General features: G+C 46.0%; 1 protein-coding gene across 1 annotated transcript; it reads right to left on the reverse strand.

Annotated features, from left to right (window-relative positions):
• Positions 1–393: 393 nt before the first annotated feature.
• On the reverse strand, positions 394–17,389 carry LOC149342777 (uncharacterized). The gene is made up of 11 exons (XM_089542234.1): positions 17,274–17,389; positions 15,555–15,848; positions 12,025–12,063; positions 11,463–11,513; positions 9,884–10,045; positions 8,034–8,269; positions 5,083–5,201; positions 4,385–4,505; positions 2,978–3,145; positions 1,861–1,983; positions 394–585 (listed from the first exon to the last, which is right to left on the reverse strand). Exons 1-11 carry the CDS (start codon positions 17,302–17,304, stop codon positions 394–396), a joined length of 1,536 nt encoding a protein of 511 aa, XP_089398360.1. The 5' UTR covers positions 17,305–17,389.
• Positions 17,390–17,668: the final 279 nt, after the last annotated feature.

Genomic DNA, 17,668 nt, shown 5'->3' on the forward strand with positions numbered 1-17,668 from the left:
GCGTCGTTTGCACTGGCGTCGGGGGGTTTCGGAGGTCCGGGTTGGCCGCCGAGACGTGCTCTGGAGAGCGGTGTTTTCCCCTGGTGCTGCAACGGCATTCCTTCTAGTAAAGCCTCTTGTCAAAGACAGCAGCTAAACAGTGTGTACAGCCGCAACGCCAGTGGCCCCATAACTTATCCTCTTCACGATAGCTACAGGTTCGGTTTCTCTCGTATCGCACCCCTCCTGGGACCACAGTTGACAGCTCGAGCAGCCAGATTTTTATATATAACTGACTATGAAAAGTAAAATCGCTCACCCCCTCTCTTGATTCCTTTCTTCGCCTCCTGTTTAGAAAGCGTTGGCACCGTGCAGCGTAAATTTTTCACAAGAATCAATGTCTCAGGCGGCTAACTAGGCGGCTGCTCGTTTATTGTGCTCCTGGTTGAATGTTTTCAGCTCCAGCATAATGTTCTTCAGGTGTCTCACTCTCCGGAACCGGTGCGTGCGGCCACACTTGCTCGCTTCGTCGGCGTCGATGTCGAACATGGCGACCCCCGTACCCATGTTGCCGTGGGCTCTCATGTGTGAAAACGCCAGCTGCAGCTGCAGAAAAGAGGAGCACAAAATGGAAAGACGTGAGGTTTTCTTGTAAATACGATCATGCTGACTATACATGGTGGCTGTTGGCTTCCGTCGTGCGAGCACCTCTTTTGACATCACTCGTGCTGTCTTGAAAGTTTTTGTTTCAGCTGAAGATTTTCCCAATTCAGGAAAGATATTTCGTGTATATTTGGCTTTTAATTTAGACACCATTACGGCGACTTCGAGCGACGTTTGCCGCAAGCGTGGCACTGGCACGCTGGGCTCTCTTAGAGTTGACCTTGCTGCGTGGCATAACGTACAACTTTTCTACACGAGAGGGAGGCATCATAGTTCACTAATGCTAGTACAGCACCCGGTTTCTAGTATAAGAACGCGTTCCGAAGAACAATGGCGATGTGCATATTTCTGATAGCTCCATGTATCCACACACCTCGGCTCAGTGTCGAGAACCCGCATAGCTTCTAGCCTCAAGGGGAAAGTCGTGAAAAAACATTTTGGGGGGTTCATTGTAGGCAGCACGCCAGTGCTCTCCTGTACCTTGACCGTTTCGGCCATGACTATCATTTGTTAATTGCGCACGCTTGCCGCGGTAACACAAGTACGGTATCTGTCATACTTGGAAGAAACACTCCCAACACGTGGCCGCTGCGCTTCGCGAAGTGCTGCCTCCAACAGCCGGTGAGCGCGGAAAGAGCCGCCTGGCATGCTTACTACACATGCGCATTTGCCGCCTATTCACGCCGGTTGTTGGCGGCAGTACTTTGTGAAGCACCTCGTCTACGCTTTACCATGTTCCCACTAAGTACGACACATGCTGTACATGGCGATAAGTACGTTCCATTAAGGGACACTGAGGGCAACTCGATCCAGTTTTTGTTCTCAGTAAAAAATCGACTGTGTGACTGTTTTTGTCTATGTTGGTGCTTGTTCGGCGGCAAAATATTGATCTGTTGGTGAGAAAATCTGGTGTTAAAATTCAGCACTTCTCTTTCCGTCACTTAATTCAAATTTGGGAGGTCAAGAGGAAAACGGACTCCGTGATCATCTTTTAAAAGTGAATGGCAGTGTAGCGTGGTCTTAGGAATCCGCGAAATACTGTCTTGACGTCACCGCAGTTAGGCTGCGAGAGTGGCCGGTGGTGGCGGTAGCTGTGCATATTTCATTTTTGACCTTTTCTAGCTTACAAAGGCTCCATGAGCAATTAACATAATGTCAATGGCTCGCACTCCTGAAGTGGACATGAGTCGTAGAATTATTGCGCTGCAGTGCTCGAACCTTTTTCGAAATTGACTTCTCGGTCTCGTAGGTCCTCCATGTTCTGTCAGCTTTCCTGTATTCGTAGTGGATTCCAACCTCTGCTCCCTTCGTGCCCCGGGTGAAGTTGCCTCCCTTGCAAACCTGCACCAGAGGTAGTGAAGGACATGCGCATAGGCTGAGCTGCAAGTGCGGGCGCGAAGGGCAAATTGCGAGGAAATTCCCACAAAAAGGCACAGGTCAGCAGCTATGAGATTTCCGGAATGACGCGTCATATAGAATATTTGCACCAGATTAAGCTGAAAGGATTTATGGCTTCTTAACGACGGGAACACAGATACCCTGTTTTCATACTTATGAGCCACATTAAGAGTAATGCGAGTAATGAACTGATCAATCATTTCATAGAGGGCAGAAATGAGAAGGTAGGGGGGGGGGATGAGTGTCAACTATTTTGAACACCGTGATCGCCGTTGTGTCGCCGAAGCGCAACGTGTACTGTGTTCACCATTTGCTTCAGAGGTCATTCAGCTCTAAAAAGTGTCACACAACCTGATTCTGTTCAGCTTGATTTCTTCGGCCTTTAGCAGCAGAAGATAATTTGTCCTAGATAGGCGAGCTTTAGCAAAACAGTTGTAACCAGGTCGCCGTTATACGTGGCAAAAATTTGGCGCCCGCTTTGAATTGCGAAGGCTCGTGGCACTGATTGATGCGGGGTTGTTGAGCTATGATGTCATTATGTGCTGCTGGGGTCGACTGCTTTTCTTTGTGCGCCATAGGACACAGTTCTCAGCTGCGCACTATAGGGCTCGTTTTGGCAAAGACGGGACAACTACTGGGGCCTTTTATGAAACGTCTTTTTGTACTAAAGGCGTTATTTTTTTTCCAACACTTTATATAAATCGTTTCTTCGTTATTTTATTTGTTTGCACATCGTACTTATGATATAATCTAACATTTCTATGCTATCTACATAATAATTCTGTGGTTCCTCAGCGCCATAACGCGCGATGAGGATATGTCGATGCATAGCCTCCTTTATACTTTAAAGGCTATGGTCGATGCAATGACGAGAACGCTGGACCAAAAGTGACGGCGTAAGCAACGTGGCACCCTTCTCGAGTGTATCACTACTCACGTCGTTCATGGTGAGCACTTGGCAGCGCTCGCACTTGAGGTTGGTCCAGCGGTTCATGTGGTTCGCCGTCTTCTTGCTGATGGTGAAGGAGAACACGGCTGCCGTCAGGGACACCACGTGAAGCATGTCGTAGCGGTTGATCACGCGCTTCATGCGCAGGGCGTCTTTCTGCACCAGGAGGAGGAGGAGGAGGAAAACAGGAAGAAAACAGACATGTCAATGCGGGCACTTGCAGCATCAGTAGTTGAACCTCGTTATAACGAAATTGCTTATAACGAAATAATGCATATAACGAAGTAATGACGAAACCCATCGGAAGCTCGGTCAACACGGGCTATAACGAAACTACGGCTATAACAAAGTAATCGCCGGGCTCCTCCAACTTCGTTATAACGAGGCTCAACTGCATTAGCCAGTAGCTACGCGCACCAAAGGTAGAAAAGAACTTGAAAGACTGTCAAAGGTAGAAAAGAACTTGAAAGACTGTGCTCATATAGTGCCCTTCAGGTTGTAATTGTGGCACAGTTTTTGTACACAGAAATATAATTTATTATGGCGAAAGCCTTTAATGGCTCATTCTCCTGTCCGTCTGTCCGGCGTTACATCCAGCGCCTGGGGTGACTCATCGACGAGCGCAGCTACCAAAAGGTGACGTCATCTTCGTCGACAGGTGGAGCTGTCGGCGCGGCGGCGTGGAGCGCTGCTCCGTCATCAGTCGGTGTGCGGCAGCTAGTGGAGGAGGATGGCACCCAAGCGGTGCAGCGGTTCCGCGTCAGATGATTCAGCTCAGTAGAGGAAGGGCGACGTCTCAGTCGTAACATGCATAGGCAGTCATTGGCAGCCGAAATAGCGCGACAAAGGCTTTCGCCTAGCGTACTTAAGGCTGCCAAAGTGCCCCATAGTTTTTTTGATGTCGAGTAGTAAACGAGAACTCGACTGAGACAGTCGAGGTGGATGCAGACATCTCCGTTAGCAGGGTGTATAAGTAGCGAAGAATTGCAAGCTAAGTAGCTCATTGCCAGAGCTATTTCGACAGAATAGCATAGAGTGAACATTGTTCAAGTAGTTAAAAAAACTAAGAAAGTGGCGACAGGGAGGGGGGAGGGATATGCCAGGAGAAGAGCAGTTAAAGGTGTGCCCAAATGATACGGGAAAGCCGCTTCCAGTCGCAATTATTCGCAACAATTGGCACTTAGGCTCGGGCGCATCCTTCGCTTCGCATACGAATCCCAAGTAACGTTATCGTTCGAGATGCACCGCTGCTTGCATTTTAGATGCCGAGAGGTAAGAGAAGCTGCCATCCGGATTTTGAAGAATGCACTGTTTGGTTCTCGCATTTTTATGTAATAGTATATATGGCCATGCGAAGTGTGAAAAACGCTTCAAGCTTTGCGCTGATATACTTACGATGCTCGCAATGTAGGAGTTGTTGGTGTCCTCGTACTTCCAGAAGCTAGACGGCAGCACCCTGCAAGGCTTGGCCTTCGTGTTGGTCAAGTGGCTGACAAACACCGTCGGGTACTCGTGTCTGCACATTAGATTTGAGAAATAATTTCACCCCTATATGTACACAGGCAGACATTTAGTAGTGCGCGAAACCCACCGAGAAAGCAACGCGCCTATATTCTTCATGGCTGAGCAGGCAGTGTCTGGCGAATACGAAGCCTTACGAAGAGAGCGATAGAAGAGGGCCAGGAATAGGTCCTTTCGCTTTGTTCCCCTGATTTCCGTGTGTTTCCGCACCAAAATAAGCGCACTTTTCAGTTTATCTGACGGACCTCTCAGCCGCGGGGTTATCATGGCGGGCAACAACCAACCTCGCACTGTGCATGCGAGCACTGGACTTGGCACTGACGCCGCCAGTTGGGAAGAACCTCACTGGAATAGCCATTAAATAAGGTTTGCTTGTTAAAGGAAATAAGTCTGACGTCGACGATTTGTTGGCGAAGTGATCAGAAATGAAAGAGTGGCCGTAAATGTCTCCTTCTCTGAGGTGACATTCTTTGGGTGCTGCGGGATGCTTATGCTTTGACTGTCCTCACTGAGGAAGGGTCATGATCAACAAGCAAGATGAAAGCAAGGCAGCGGAGATGAAAGCTGCCTACACAGTGTCGTAGAGCTGGTTGGCAAAGGTGCTCCTGTCTTCCCCTTTGGGCGCGAGAGCGGCAATGATGAAGAAACTGTACGCCTCCTTGTCAAATTTCTTCACGACCACGTCCATGCGCTGCGATGAGATCAAAGAGGCGGTTAGCGGAAGCCCTGGCGGCAGGCAACATGTAAGTTTGTATAGAAATAAGCAATTAAAATTGAAACTGAAAAAAGCGCTAAACAATTATAAGGCTTTACAATTATTCACATTCTCGCTGTGAGGCTTGAATTCTACTATAAGAAATTTAATTGGCATTCTGGTCTGTTTTCCAGTTTTTTCCTCTCTTTGTGCACATGTAGGCTTTCCTTATTGTATAAATAAAAAGCACGAGTATGCCGTGGGATGTTTCTTTAACTCTATATCAAGCTAAAATTAATGCCTTTAAATATTCCTTTTACCCACGTACAATTCAGGAATGGAACAAGCTGCCTTATAATGTCATCATGTCTATTGACTCTGAATAGACAAATTGTTGGCGTCTACTTTCTTGAAAGAGTTGAACATGTCTCATTGTGTTTTGTTAACGTATGTTTCGCGCGATGAACTCATATTCACAATGCTGTATTCTTTTCGCCCCTCCTTCTAGGGCCCACTTAGGGCCTGCAGTATTTGTTAAATAAATACATTAAATAAATTTCATCGAAGTTGTTTTTTTCTTTGATGCGAAATTTCCAGCATGTACAGGGGATCAAATAAACGTGAGGCATTTCTATTACTTTCTTTGATTGATCCAGCGTTACATCATAATATACATGGTGAGACCCAGTGCAAATACTGTATGAACTAGCTATAGCAGGTGCTTATCATACAGCACGTCAACTCTAAGGAAAATACTTAGTCAAGGTTAAAGCAGGCAGAAATTATGTCCATTAGATTCTGCTCCTCAGCATCTTAAATGAATATGTGAGTGAGTAGAAAGCGACGGGAAGACCGTGTGAAAAGGAGAAAAATATGGAAAAATTAGCAGGTCTAAAGTTGAAGTGCGCCTTCCGGTCCTAAACTTTAAACTATATATATATCCTCCTAAGATCGGAGAGTAAGCTGTGTCCCCGGTTTTGTTCAGACCTTAGGAAATGATAATTTTGGCTCCAAGACATGATTGAGATACGTCTTTTGTTGCGTGCAGGAATTTATGGCTGTGTGCTAGGAAATGTATTCTATATATAGAGAAACTCGTGCCGTTTCCGAAGCACAGAAAAAAAAAATAGACCCCTCTTCGCTCAAATGAGCGCTTATGTGTGCTCATTGTACTGCTGCAAGTAATGTTATCAATTGCGTAAAAATTATTTACAGGAGCGCAGACCCTAAAAGAAGCAGAGCTAGAGCTTCTTACGCAGCTATCCACCTTCCTTGACTGCCGCGCCTGCGACAACGTGGCCCAATATAATAAACGTCCGCTAAGGGGGCACACGGAAAATAAAATGGCCAATTTGGTCAGTATTTTTCATTTCTTTATTTTTTCGTAACCCTTGGTGTATCCGTCTGCCGGCGACGGAAAATTATCGCCATATATGCAGTACAAATATTGAATTTTTTTTTTTATATGTCTGGCGTCGAAAAAAGCGAGCGAATCGCGCTTCTGGTCGTTCCGCAGCATCGCGAATTGTGCGGGTTTTCCACGACGGATCATCACCATCTTAGTATCACCATGAAGAGAAGAGATCAGAAGATCGCTGCTGTTCATTGCAATGAACACTTCTAACAAGGGAGTAATTACTCACTGAAATCCAGCCAAGCGCAGCCATACGGCTACAAAGGAAAGCTGTACAGATTTCTCAGAAACTTCGCAGTTCAAGAAAAATTCGTCCTGGTTCGGGGTTCGAACCCGGGACCACCGCTTCACCGGAGCAGTCGCCCTACCAACTGAGCTAACCGCGACGGCAACCGTATGGTAGGGCGAGAGCGAAATGATCAATAACTCCAAGTGGGTACAGTGTTGGTCAAATGTCGGATTCCGATTGGGTTCCGATTCCGAAATGCTGGATTCCGATTCCGTCCCGAACCAGGAGGAATTTTTCTTTAACTGCGAAGTTTCTGAGAAAGCTGTACAGCTTTCCTTTGTAGCCGTATGGCTGCGCTTGGGTGGATGTAAATGAGTAATTATCCCCTTGCTACAATTCTACTCCACCTTGGGGGATTCCCCTAAAACTTTTGACCACTAAGCATTTCTCCGACCAAGAGCAAAAACAAACGAGGGATTAAGCTTTATGATTGATATCTTCAGCTTTCATTTTATCGGCGACTACGACTGGCATTTTTTACAAACGACAGTAGTATGATTCTGTTTCCGCGCATGAATCCTAGGACGCTGAGGAGTGCAATAAAACTAAATAAATAATTTTCTATTTACACACGCAGTAGGTTCTGACAGTTATTTTTGTACGGAACGTTTTAATGTAAATACGCATGCCGGAGTTGAATTTTTATTTCTATGAGTACTGGACATCTAAAAACGAACTAACAGATTTATTGCAATGAATAGGGCGTTACGAACATGCTGACATAGAAAGTGTACTTTGTGATTAATTATGTAACTTCAAGCTAGCTTAAAGCAGACGGTAGTTGTGAAATCAGCATAAAAAGTGGCATATCAGTGCCGAATGTAGTTAAATTTAATGCACAAATAACGAAAATAGCTTCAGCTGGCGACGTAGGGGTTGCTTCTGTAAGATGCAGCGATGGCTGGCTCCCGAAGCGAAACCGTTCTCAAAATGTGCCAACAGCACTTTTTTTATGCATTCAAAGCTTCGTCACTCTTGCAGGTTGCAGTGCTGTTGCGGAAGCCTTTGTGCCACAAATTTACGTAATCTTTTCGCAATACATATCCTTAGCATAGGTCAGGAAGGCAGACATGTAGTTGCACTCTAGACAATGTTCTCGAAGCAGGAAAAAGAGCAGCTTGCTTACCGTGATGGTGTACTCGATGCGGCTTTGATGGTGCTCCAGGTACGTCGTAATGTCCGTGTCCAGGTAGGCTATGCCGAAGCCCTTGATGTTGTTGTCGATGAAGGGGATGAATATCTCCTTGGGGTACATGTGCACGTACTTTTCTCCGTGAATCAAGAAGTCTCCTTCTAGAGATACGGCGTACTTTGTGAGCTTGGCTCCCTTGGCGCGTTTCTTGAATTCCTTGTAGCTTTCAGCTGAAACAGGTATATGGGCGGATATGTGCATGCTTATGCGGAATAAAAATGTAGAATTATGAAATGGCTGAACGGCAGCCTACGCTCAATGCTTTGAAAGCTCTACTGTGCTTTATAACTTGAACAGCTTTTCTGGCATCGATGTCCAGTAGTAGCCTACTAGGTAAACATTTGGGAAATTGTCGTACTCAGCCCTTTCATCACCTGGGTAGGCAATTTACACACACCTCGTGTTCGCTCTATCCTTATTCTAGGCTTAACCGTCCAAGATATCCTTGCCGAAAAAAAAAACAAGGAAAGAGGCTTGAGCTGGCCATGTAAGGGAAAAGCAAGAAAGGTACTTGTACAGGTTTCTCAGGGCAGCAGAGTGGACAACAATGGAAGGAAAATGTAGGCAGTGGGAGTCTTGTGAGAAAGCAAGATTAATATATGAGGAGTTTTTTTTCTTAAACTAAGTAAAATTTTGCTGTAATGGACAGCTCATTTATAGATATTACTTTTGCAAAAGCTGTGAGAACTAAAGGTGTCGAGTAACGCCTAGAAAATCTGCGCGCAAGTCCTATGTCAAATACAAAAATTAAGCTCCATTCTATTGACGTACGGATCAAAATGAGCAAACTCCACTCGTGAGTGCCTTTTCTGTCATCTTGAGCCTCATAGGTCGGAGTGTTTCGAGCGTAGTTTCATTCATTCCTTCCCCATATTTCTACTTTTTCATTGACTGATGAGGAAGTGATCCGTGGGAGATCGGAAGCCACAAGGCGACGATAACGATGGGATCGTTATCTCCATCGCCAATGAAGCAAGGATGCGCCTGTGCTACAGTGAACGTTAACGTGTTTAGGTGGGCTAGCCTTCAGTGACTTTGTCAATTGATTATTACAAGCGAGATAGCTGTGGCAGACAGGACACGACGATACTAGGCGTTTTGCTGTCGTTTTGCGTCCTGTATACGTGTTGGTACCATTTCGCTACCACTGGTGAATTTAGAACTCAGCAGTAAAGTGAAATATATCCTATATATCATGCACTGCCTGATGTTAACAGTAGAAAAGACGGCTGCTACGTCAGTGCTTGCGGCATAAGCCCTGCTATCATCTATACTTGGTTCTTTTGAAGCAAAGCAGCGCCATTAATCGCACACAGTGGATGTCCTAGTTGTTCTTATGCTGTATTCACAGCATGATCACTTTTAAGCATTATTTTCATAATAAGAGATTGAAATCAACTTTAACAATAAAGTTCTCTGAACAGAACTGGGTGAAATCTAGAGCCTGACATCGAAGATAGTGAAATCCATTGTTTACATAATCATACTGACGAAATTATTCGCATAATTTTTCATTAAATCGTGGTGTTGAGCTGCTCCGACATTTAATTATGTCATATAACAGCTAGGATAGCTTTACGATTTGTACGGATAACAAACCTTCGCGTTTGTCTCACTTTGCACTTCGATGGACTTTTCTCGTTTTGAAAAAAAAAAAAAAGAAAACTATATTTGCTGGGTTAGGATCCCCGTGGCCCTAGCTGGACAGGGCTGATTGGAGACAGATAGGGTGTACCTTGGTACTGCAGTTATTAAGTCTGACTGATGACGATGAAGTTGCTCACCGCTGACAACGGGACGTTCGATGACGGTCGCGTTGCTTGGGTTCTTTCCGCTCTTCATGCTGATATTGACCGCGTTGTAGATCAGGTAGTCGCAGAGGCCGTCCTCCGGCAGAGCGGAGGACGCCTTCATCCTCCCCGTGACGCACATCAGAGGCGTCGGTACTACGCATGAGAACGGACATTGTAAACTCCGAGATATACAACAGCTGGCAATGGGCTTTTTCCTCGATAAATATGCCTTGAAATGCTGTTTGTCAAATACTGCGAGGAAGGATGAACTTTTGCAAGTGTAAACGAAAACGATTTAATTTTTACAGTATATGCCTTACTTAAGATATTAATTACATGGCTAAGAAAGGGACACCTGGGACCATGTGCTCCTGCTGCGCTTCGACCTTATTGGAGCGTGACAAAAGCTTGGAAGTTTTCGATATAGTAATTGAAAAATCAAGTAGCCAAGTCGCACAAAATAGTGTTAAGTGCCAACTCGTGACAGGCAGCTATGCCCCATAAACTAATTTAGTTTGCCAGCCGCAGCGCAGCGGTGGCCTAGTGGCTTGAGCATCTGCCTCACATGCGGGAGGTCCGGGGTTCGATCCCCAGTGCCGCCGGGGTTGATACGATGAGTACGAGCTTTCCACTGCCTGGCGCTCAGCTTATGCGGGGTGAGATGATTGGGAAATGGGTCTTTGACCCCACCTTTTGTAGATGAAAACACCCTGAGCCGAGGTGCTATTTGGCCAAAGCTTCCCTTACATGGGGAGCTTAATCAGTTTCGTTTTCCGAGAACTGTAGTGGCTGCCAAGGCCTCCAAACACAAAGGTCTTTCAGTTTCTTCTGTTAGCATGAGAGTGCCAGTGACGTTCCGTACTGATTATTTTCTCTTTGTCAGAAAATTTGAAGAATAAAGTTGGGCGAAAAGGAGTTTTTTTATGAAGTCTAAGGGAATTTTGAAGATCGATATGTCTTAATTTTTTTCCAGACTGCTAGGCCTCAGTGCAGGTGAAAAGGGCCCGAAATAAGCACTTTTGGATCGACTGATCGGATTTTATCGGTTACGGTATGGAACATCACTAACGTGTTCTATCCAGTAAAAAATGTTAATATGAGATTCATCATGCTACAAAACTTTAAGCTTCTAAATATGCGGTGTAGTCGACATCCCTTTCGTCAATTCCGCCGTGAAAAGTAAAGATGACTGGCCAGTTTACTGGCTTGAGCCGCCTCCGCTAACACCGCTTTTCTTAAACAGACATCGTGCCCGGCTTTCTCTACTAGACTCACCTCTTTTAATTTGATCACAAGCATTCGGAATTTCACCTTTGCTAATAAAAAGAAATGCCTTTTATATGCACAATTGAATTAGTCTACCTGCTAATGTCGCCTTTTGGTTACGAACATTCAAGGGAACATTAAAATGAGAGAAGGCAAAAATAAAATCAGCAAAAGTAGAGCTATTACTTGGCGCGAATATATCTGGTTTTGCCGAAAGAAAAAAATAAATGTGTAAATGCCGAGAAAGAAAAAAGACCGCAGAAAATTACTTGAAATTTTTTTAAAAGAGGTTTGGTGGGCATACCTTCAGCAGCTTCATACAAAGTTGTTTCCTCAGCTTCCGTCGTCGGTGAAGCTGATACAAAGAGCAGAACAAGTTATCAGGTAGAGCGCAATACTACCATGAGCATGAATCACATGCTTAGCGTTGATTAGCGGGGCATGAGTAATGAATGTGTTTTGAAGATGTAGAGTAACAGCGGGAAAAGAGCGGATCACTGATTACAGGACAAACATCAGTTCATTTTTACAGCCTATGAGGGACGCAATAAGCGGATACTGTGATGATACGGTCATTTAATATATCTTTTAAATTTGTAGAGCATATACTAAACATTCCTAAAATAAATTCCTCCACTTCATGAAACCAGACAACTTTCGTGTGTGCTAATAACTCCCAATTTGAAGGATTTGAAGGCTGATTAGGGATTTGTGCTTAACATGTGTGGAAAATATTTAAGTGGAATTAGCTTGAGTTCCGAAGAGGTAAATACAAGTGTACGATGCAGTCAAGCGTCTGTAAACGGTTCATATTGCACCTCTACCGTCATTTGGCCGTGCACCTAGCGACAAGATTTAGCTCTTACTTTCTTGAGCTTGAGGAGTCTTCGTTTTTGGCGGGACATCTGCAAAAGTAGAACAGGCCATTTGGGAGACTTGTAACGGAGCCAAGGCTGTGTAAAGGTAGCCGTGGCCTACCCGGGTTACAAAGCATCCCCGACGTACACTAATCGATTGTTTCCTTGTAAAAGCCATGCTTCTGGTGCTAGCGTTCGCGGCCACATTGTGTCAGAAGGAAAATAAGAGCATAATTAGAATTCCAGTGAAGTCCCAGGCAAAATGCATCCTGAATTCCGAGGCATAAGTAAATTAACTTATGAGCCGCTGCGGTGGCTCAGTGGTTATGGTGCTCGGCTACTGACCCGAAAAACGCAGGTTCGATCCCTGCCGCAGCGGCCTTATTTCGATGGAGGCGAAATACCGGAGGCCTGTGTATTGTGCGATGTCAGTGCACGTTAAAGAACCCAATGTGGTACAAATTATCCGGAGCCCTCCACAACGGCGTCTCTCATAGCTTAAGCAGATTTGGGTGTTGAACCCAACAAAATCCCAAAACCAAACCAAATTAACTTACGACATCGTGATTCTCATACTTATGAGAATCACGATGCATTGTGCATCGTGCCTGTGCATTGCATTGCATCGTGCATTGCATCGTGCATTGCATTGTGCATTGTGCATCGTATACCTGCATTGTGGATACCTACTGAGTGCATTTTATTTATATTTATTATCACAGGAGCCCATCAAGAGCATACGGCAATAAGAATTACACTGCATTTACGACACTCCCCTCCCTTTGGGAATTACCGCAGCAGCAGTGAAGCGAAACGATAATAGTAGAGGATACGAGGTCTGTTAGAAAAGTATCCGACTTTATTTTTTTTGCGAACACCTGATGGATATGAGACAAGCGCGCTTGCATCAGGCGACCTTGAACCTTCATGCGCATGCATGAATTTTTTCCTGCCTGCCGATAGCGTCAGTCGCTGGGAAGCAGCGTTTGAGTGAGGCAGTGTGCAGTGCTCTCGTCGGTTTTTTATTGCAAGGAAAATGGCGGAGTGAAAGGAGCAGCGCTACTTCAACAAATTTTGCCATAAACTTGGCGGCAGCCGAGTGGAAACCATTCGATATATTCAGACGGCTTTCGGTGAAGATGCTATCAGCAGCACACAGTTTAAGCAGTGTTACAATTGTTTTAAAGATGGCCGCACATCGGTGGAGAACGAGCCACGCTCCAATCGGCCATCAAAATGCCAAAATGACCAGGTCATTGCCGAACTGAACGCCATGGTGATGCGGGACTGTCGCGTGACTATCCGAGAAATTGAGGAAGAGGTGGACATGAGCAATTTCTCCGCACATTCCATTATCACCGAATATTTGGCCATGGAGAGAGTTGCGGCGAAATTCGTGCCGAAGCCGCTCACGGTGGAGCAAAAGCAGCTTCGTGTTGAAGTCTCACAGGACATGCTGGATTCCGCAAACAGTGACCCCGACTTCATCAACATCATAATCACTAGTGGCGAGTCTTGGGTGTACAGGTACGACCCGGAAACCAGATCCCAGTCGTCAGAGTATAAGCATTCTACGTCACCAAGACTTAAGAAGGCCCGCCAATTGCGCAGCAATGTGAAAGTGATGCTGACTGCTTTCTTTGACACCCTCTGTGTGGCAGACCACGAGTACGCACTCTACAGGGTCAAACAATGACCAAAGAGTACTACAGGGATGTCCTCCGTTGCCTACGTGATGCTGTGCGGCGCAAGAACCCGGAGCTGAGGTCAACAGGAAATTGGCGCACCCATCGCGCCAATGCTCCTGCACATTCCTCGCACTCGAATCAGATTTTTTGGTGAAAAACCAGACTCCTGTAGTTCAACAGACTCCTTACTGTCCTGATATGGCCCCTGCGATTTCTGGCTGGTTCCCAAAATCAAAAGGCCATTGAAAGGAGCGCGATTTCAGGCAAGGAAGAACATTATGGCTGCAACGACAGCTGAGCTAAACTCCATTCCGAAAAGGGCCTTTTCGGAATACTTCCCACAATGGCAGCACCGCTGAGAGAAGTGTGTGGAGTCCCAAGTAGACTACTTTAAAGATGACTAGGTTTGCAACGCTCCAGTAATGCAAGTTTTTTTTTAACGGCCAAATGTCGGATACTTTTCTAACAGACCTCGTATGTCTAGTGAAGCAGCGCAACGGTGCAGGGCCAAAGGGAAGAAAGGGACGAACACAGCGCTGTGTTCGTCCCTTTCTTCCCTTTGGCCATGTGCCGTTGCTCTGCTTCACTAGATATCTCAGACCACCTCGCCCACCAGTTCATGTTGTACAAAGGATATATGACCATGTAGCGTGAAAGCTGGATATGATACATGCGAAGAAATAAATAATGCTGTTTCATTCATAAGGTTAGTTTGCATAAAACTCGAAGGCTACATCTCCGTGCACCGAAACTTATGGTACGCCGCGACATGTACGGAAACATGTGAGTTCTTTCACCGAAACAGGACATAAAAAGCAACTGTTCGATGAACCGAAACAAACCTTTCCTTGGGCCTCGGGGCACAGTCACAACCGATTATAAAACAAACATCGCAATCGTAATTCAAAAAGTGAAGTATCGGTTATGCACTCGGTTTCTGTTGAATCCCACTGGCTTCAGACGTTGCCTTACGCCTATCCAGAGACAGCTGGAGCAGTGACTTTCCCGTGCTTTGTTACACATCCTTTCCGGCGGATATCTTTTTCCAAAAGCACTGCAGTTGTTGAGATAAGTGCTGCTGTTCCTGGAAATTGATAGGTTAACTGTCATGCTTAGTCATAGGCGTGTAAGAGAGACTTATCCGCTGTCTCCAAGAAGATTGGTTTATTGGTTGGTTTATCGGGGTTTAACGTCCGAAAGTGAGTCAGGCTATGAGAGACGCCGTAGTGAAGGGTTCCGGAAATTTCGACCACCTGGGGTTCTTTAACGTGCACCGACATCGCACAGAACACGGGCCTCTAGAATTTCGCCTCCATCGAAATTCAGCCGCCGCTGCTGGGATCGAGCCCACGTCTTTCGGGCCAGCGGCCGAGTGCCATAATCACTGAGCCCCCGCGGCAGGACATCTCCAAGAAGAGCCTAGGTATCAGAGAAGAAAACACTCCAGTTTAGAACTAGAGTACGTACCAAATTCAGCGAGTCTAAACAAAATTAAGAAGTGATGAGCCATTTATATTTTCATAGTGTCTGACGCAAAGCATATGTACTCTAACGAAGGCCTCGAGGCTGAGGTTAGATTGCGCCTCTCGCTGCTGTGTTCGTTTCTATCCAAAGAAAATTATGTTTTGGTGCTTTATGCACAAACCTCGGAAAATCTGTCGCAAGGTTACAGACTGTCAGCGAGCGTATTTGCAAGAATACACTTGGTCACTTCCTACCATACTACAGGAAACCTCGTATATAACTCGGTTATAGGCAGCGACAATTACTTGAGCAGCCATCCCAGCTATTTCGGCCACCGCCACACAACGCTCGAGCGATGCCAGGGACCAGAGAAAATGTGCACCGTACCTGGTACGTCGTCCTCTTCGTTTTGGGTGCTTTCGCCGGCATCGAGTTCGCCGATTTTGTTGTGGACAGTGGTGCCGGCCTCTGCGGTCGTCGTCTCCGGTTCGGTACTCGACGCGGTCGTGGTGGTCGAGCTGGACGTCGTCGTCGTCGTCGTCGTCGTCTTCTTCGTCCTCGTCGTCCGAATCTCCTCACCCGCACGTCGCCCGGCCTCCGGCGGCCTCTTCTCGGGCCTCACGGCGTCAGTCGTCGCGCCGCTCTCGTCGACATTGCGCACAGCATGCGCCCGGGCGCGGTCTGCGTTGAACAATCAAGTGCATTATGAAGGCGGAACTTTGTGTGCACAGAGCTTAGGGTACTTCGAAGGCGAAGCTACTTAATGCGTAGATGGGTAGCGGATCGGGATAGTTGGTGCAGTTTTGACATTTTTCGAAGCGTGGTATGTGGTATCAAACACCAAACAGCGTACGTGGACTGTGTAGACTGTGTTGTGTACTGCATCCCTCTATATTGTGGCAAAAAGTATGTTGGGCAGACGGGCTGTTGTCTCAATGACCGGCTACGCCCGCACAACAACGATGTTAAAAATTCCTGCGGAAGCAACCTAGCCATTCACTGCAGTAAGTGCCGTAATTGTGCTCCATTGTTAAATCAGTGCCACATCATCGGACGTAGTCGTGATCAACTAACCCGAGAGATCATAGAAGCCCAGAACATAGCATCACTGGGTAGCACTTGTGTAAGCTCACCGTCTATTGCATTGTCAAAGAAGGAACTTGCCTTCCTCAGGGTATCAACGTAATCGTGCACTTATCGTCTTGGTTCTGTTAGTCTCGGCAGCTATACTGTGTAATGTCGCACGTGCAGTTTTCTGCCATGTCATAAAAGCGTTCGAGAACTGTTTAAAGCACTTGCGGTTTTACGAAATAAACAGTTCGAAGTAGCGCTCGTCCCTGTCTGTTCCTTCTTCGTCCATGTTGTTTTAGCGCTTCGAAAAATGTCAAAATTAATGCGTAGATGTGCAAAGCGAAAACATGGCACGCAACACGGAGCAACTGCCGATATGTTTATAGTTTCCAAAGATTGACGAGCCAGACTGACGTCACTCGTCTGCGTTACTTTTTTAAAAATCTAAAACCCGTTGGTTTGTTACCCCAACATTTCTCGCTGTAACGACCAACGCGGTACGAATTCCTGTCATCGTGGAAGGATTGGTTCAGTAAGGTCGACAAAAAGGAGTCACGACAGCCGCTTTAACAGGAACAGTTTTTTTTTTTTGCGTACTGGAATCGAGTGTGCCATGCCTTACTAGTAGGAATCCCCCCCCCCCCCTCCCCCCTCGGTATTTAACGAAGGAACCAAAAGAAAAACACAGAATGAATGCCGTCAGAGGTGCAAGATGTATCGATCGATATAACAAAAACGTTGCAATGGCTGAGAAATCTCGGTCCCTGTGGACATTTCAGGAATTGTAAACGCATGCTGTAGAAGCTAGACCTTGCATTTACTACCAGATAATAAAACAGCGAAAAATAAAATGATGGAGACCTTTAAAACAAAAAAAAAATGAAGGCAAGAGACGCGATGAACAACAGCAACTCTTTTCGCGAGCAGCTTGAGTGACTGCCTTCCCTCTCGTGCCTCGAAAAAAAAAAAAAGAATACACAGACGGGCATGCATTTATTAAACTCTTGGCGTCTTTTGGATGCGGGTGAGCATAACCTTTTGCGGCGGTGCCACGGTTCATCGCCATGTAGGTGGCCACGCCAACCAAAGCAAACACGACCAAGCCAGCCACAGCGATCGCTCCAAGGTAGTTCCTGCGCCATTCCAGTGAAGATGGGGTGGGGTTCGGAAGGAGGCGTGGAAAGAAAAAAAAATAGAATGCGTTAGGTACAAGGGTTTATAGCGCAAACAAAGACACGGACAAGAGAGACGAAACACACATGGACGCGCTTGTGTGTGTGTTTCGTCTCTCTTGTCCGTGTCTTTGTTTGCGCTATAAACCCTTCCACATCAATATGAACTACCAACTCACATAATAGGAACTTGTAATAGAGTTAGGTACGTTACTATAAAATAAATTACCATAAGAACAATCGCAGCTGTCTTTTCTT

The sequence above is a fragment of the Amblyomma mixtum genome, chromosome 5, assembly GCF_055824585.1.
Source record: "Amblyomma mixtum isolate Tamu chromosome 5, ASM5582458v1, whole genome shotgun sequence".
In the NCBI taxonomy this organism is placed as follows: domain Eukaryota; kingdom Metazoa; phylum Arthropoda; class Arachnida; order Ixodida; family Ixodidae; genus Amblyomma; species Amblyomma mixtum.

What these genes read in the sequence shown, in the direction of transcription:
- LOC149342777 (XM_089542234.1), bottom strand. Translation starts at nt 17,304, where the DNA reads ATGGCGATGAACCGTGGCACCGCCGCAAAAG. An exon ending in TTTGTATGAAGCTGCTGAAG is followed by an intron (nt 10,046 to 11,462) that starts GTATGCCCACCA and finishes TCTCATGCGTAG; the next exon opens with TACCGACGCCTCTGATGTGC. An exon ending in AAGTGCTCACCATGAACGAC is followed by an intron (nt 1,984 to 2,977) that starts GTGAGTAGTGAT and finishes CCTCTGGTGCAG; the next exon opens with GTTTGCAAGGGAGGCAACTT.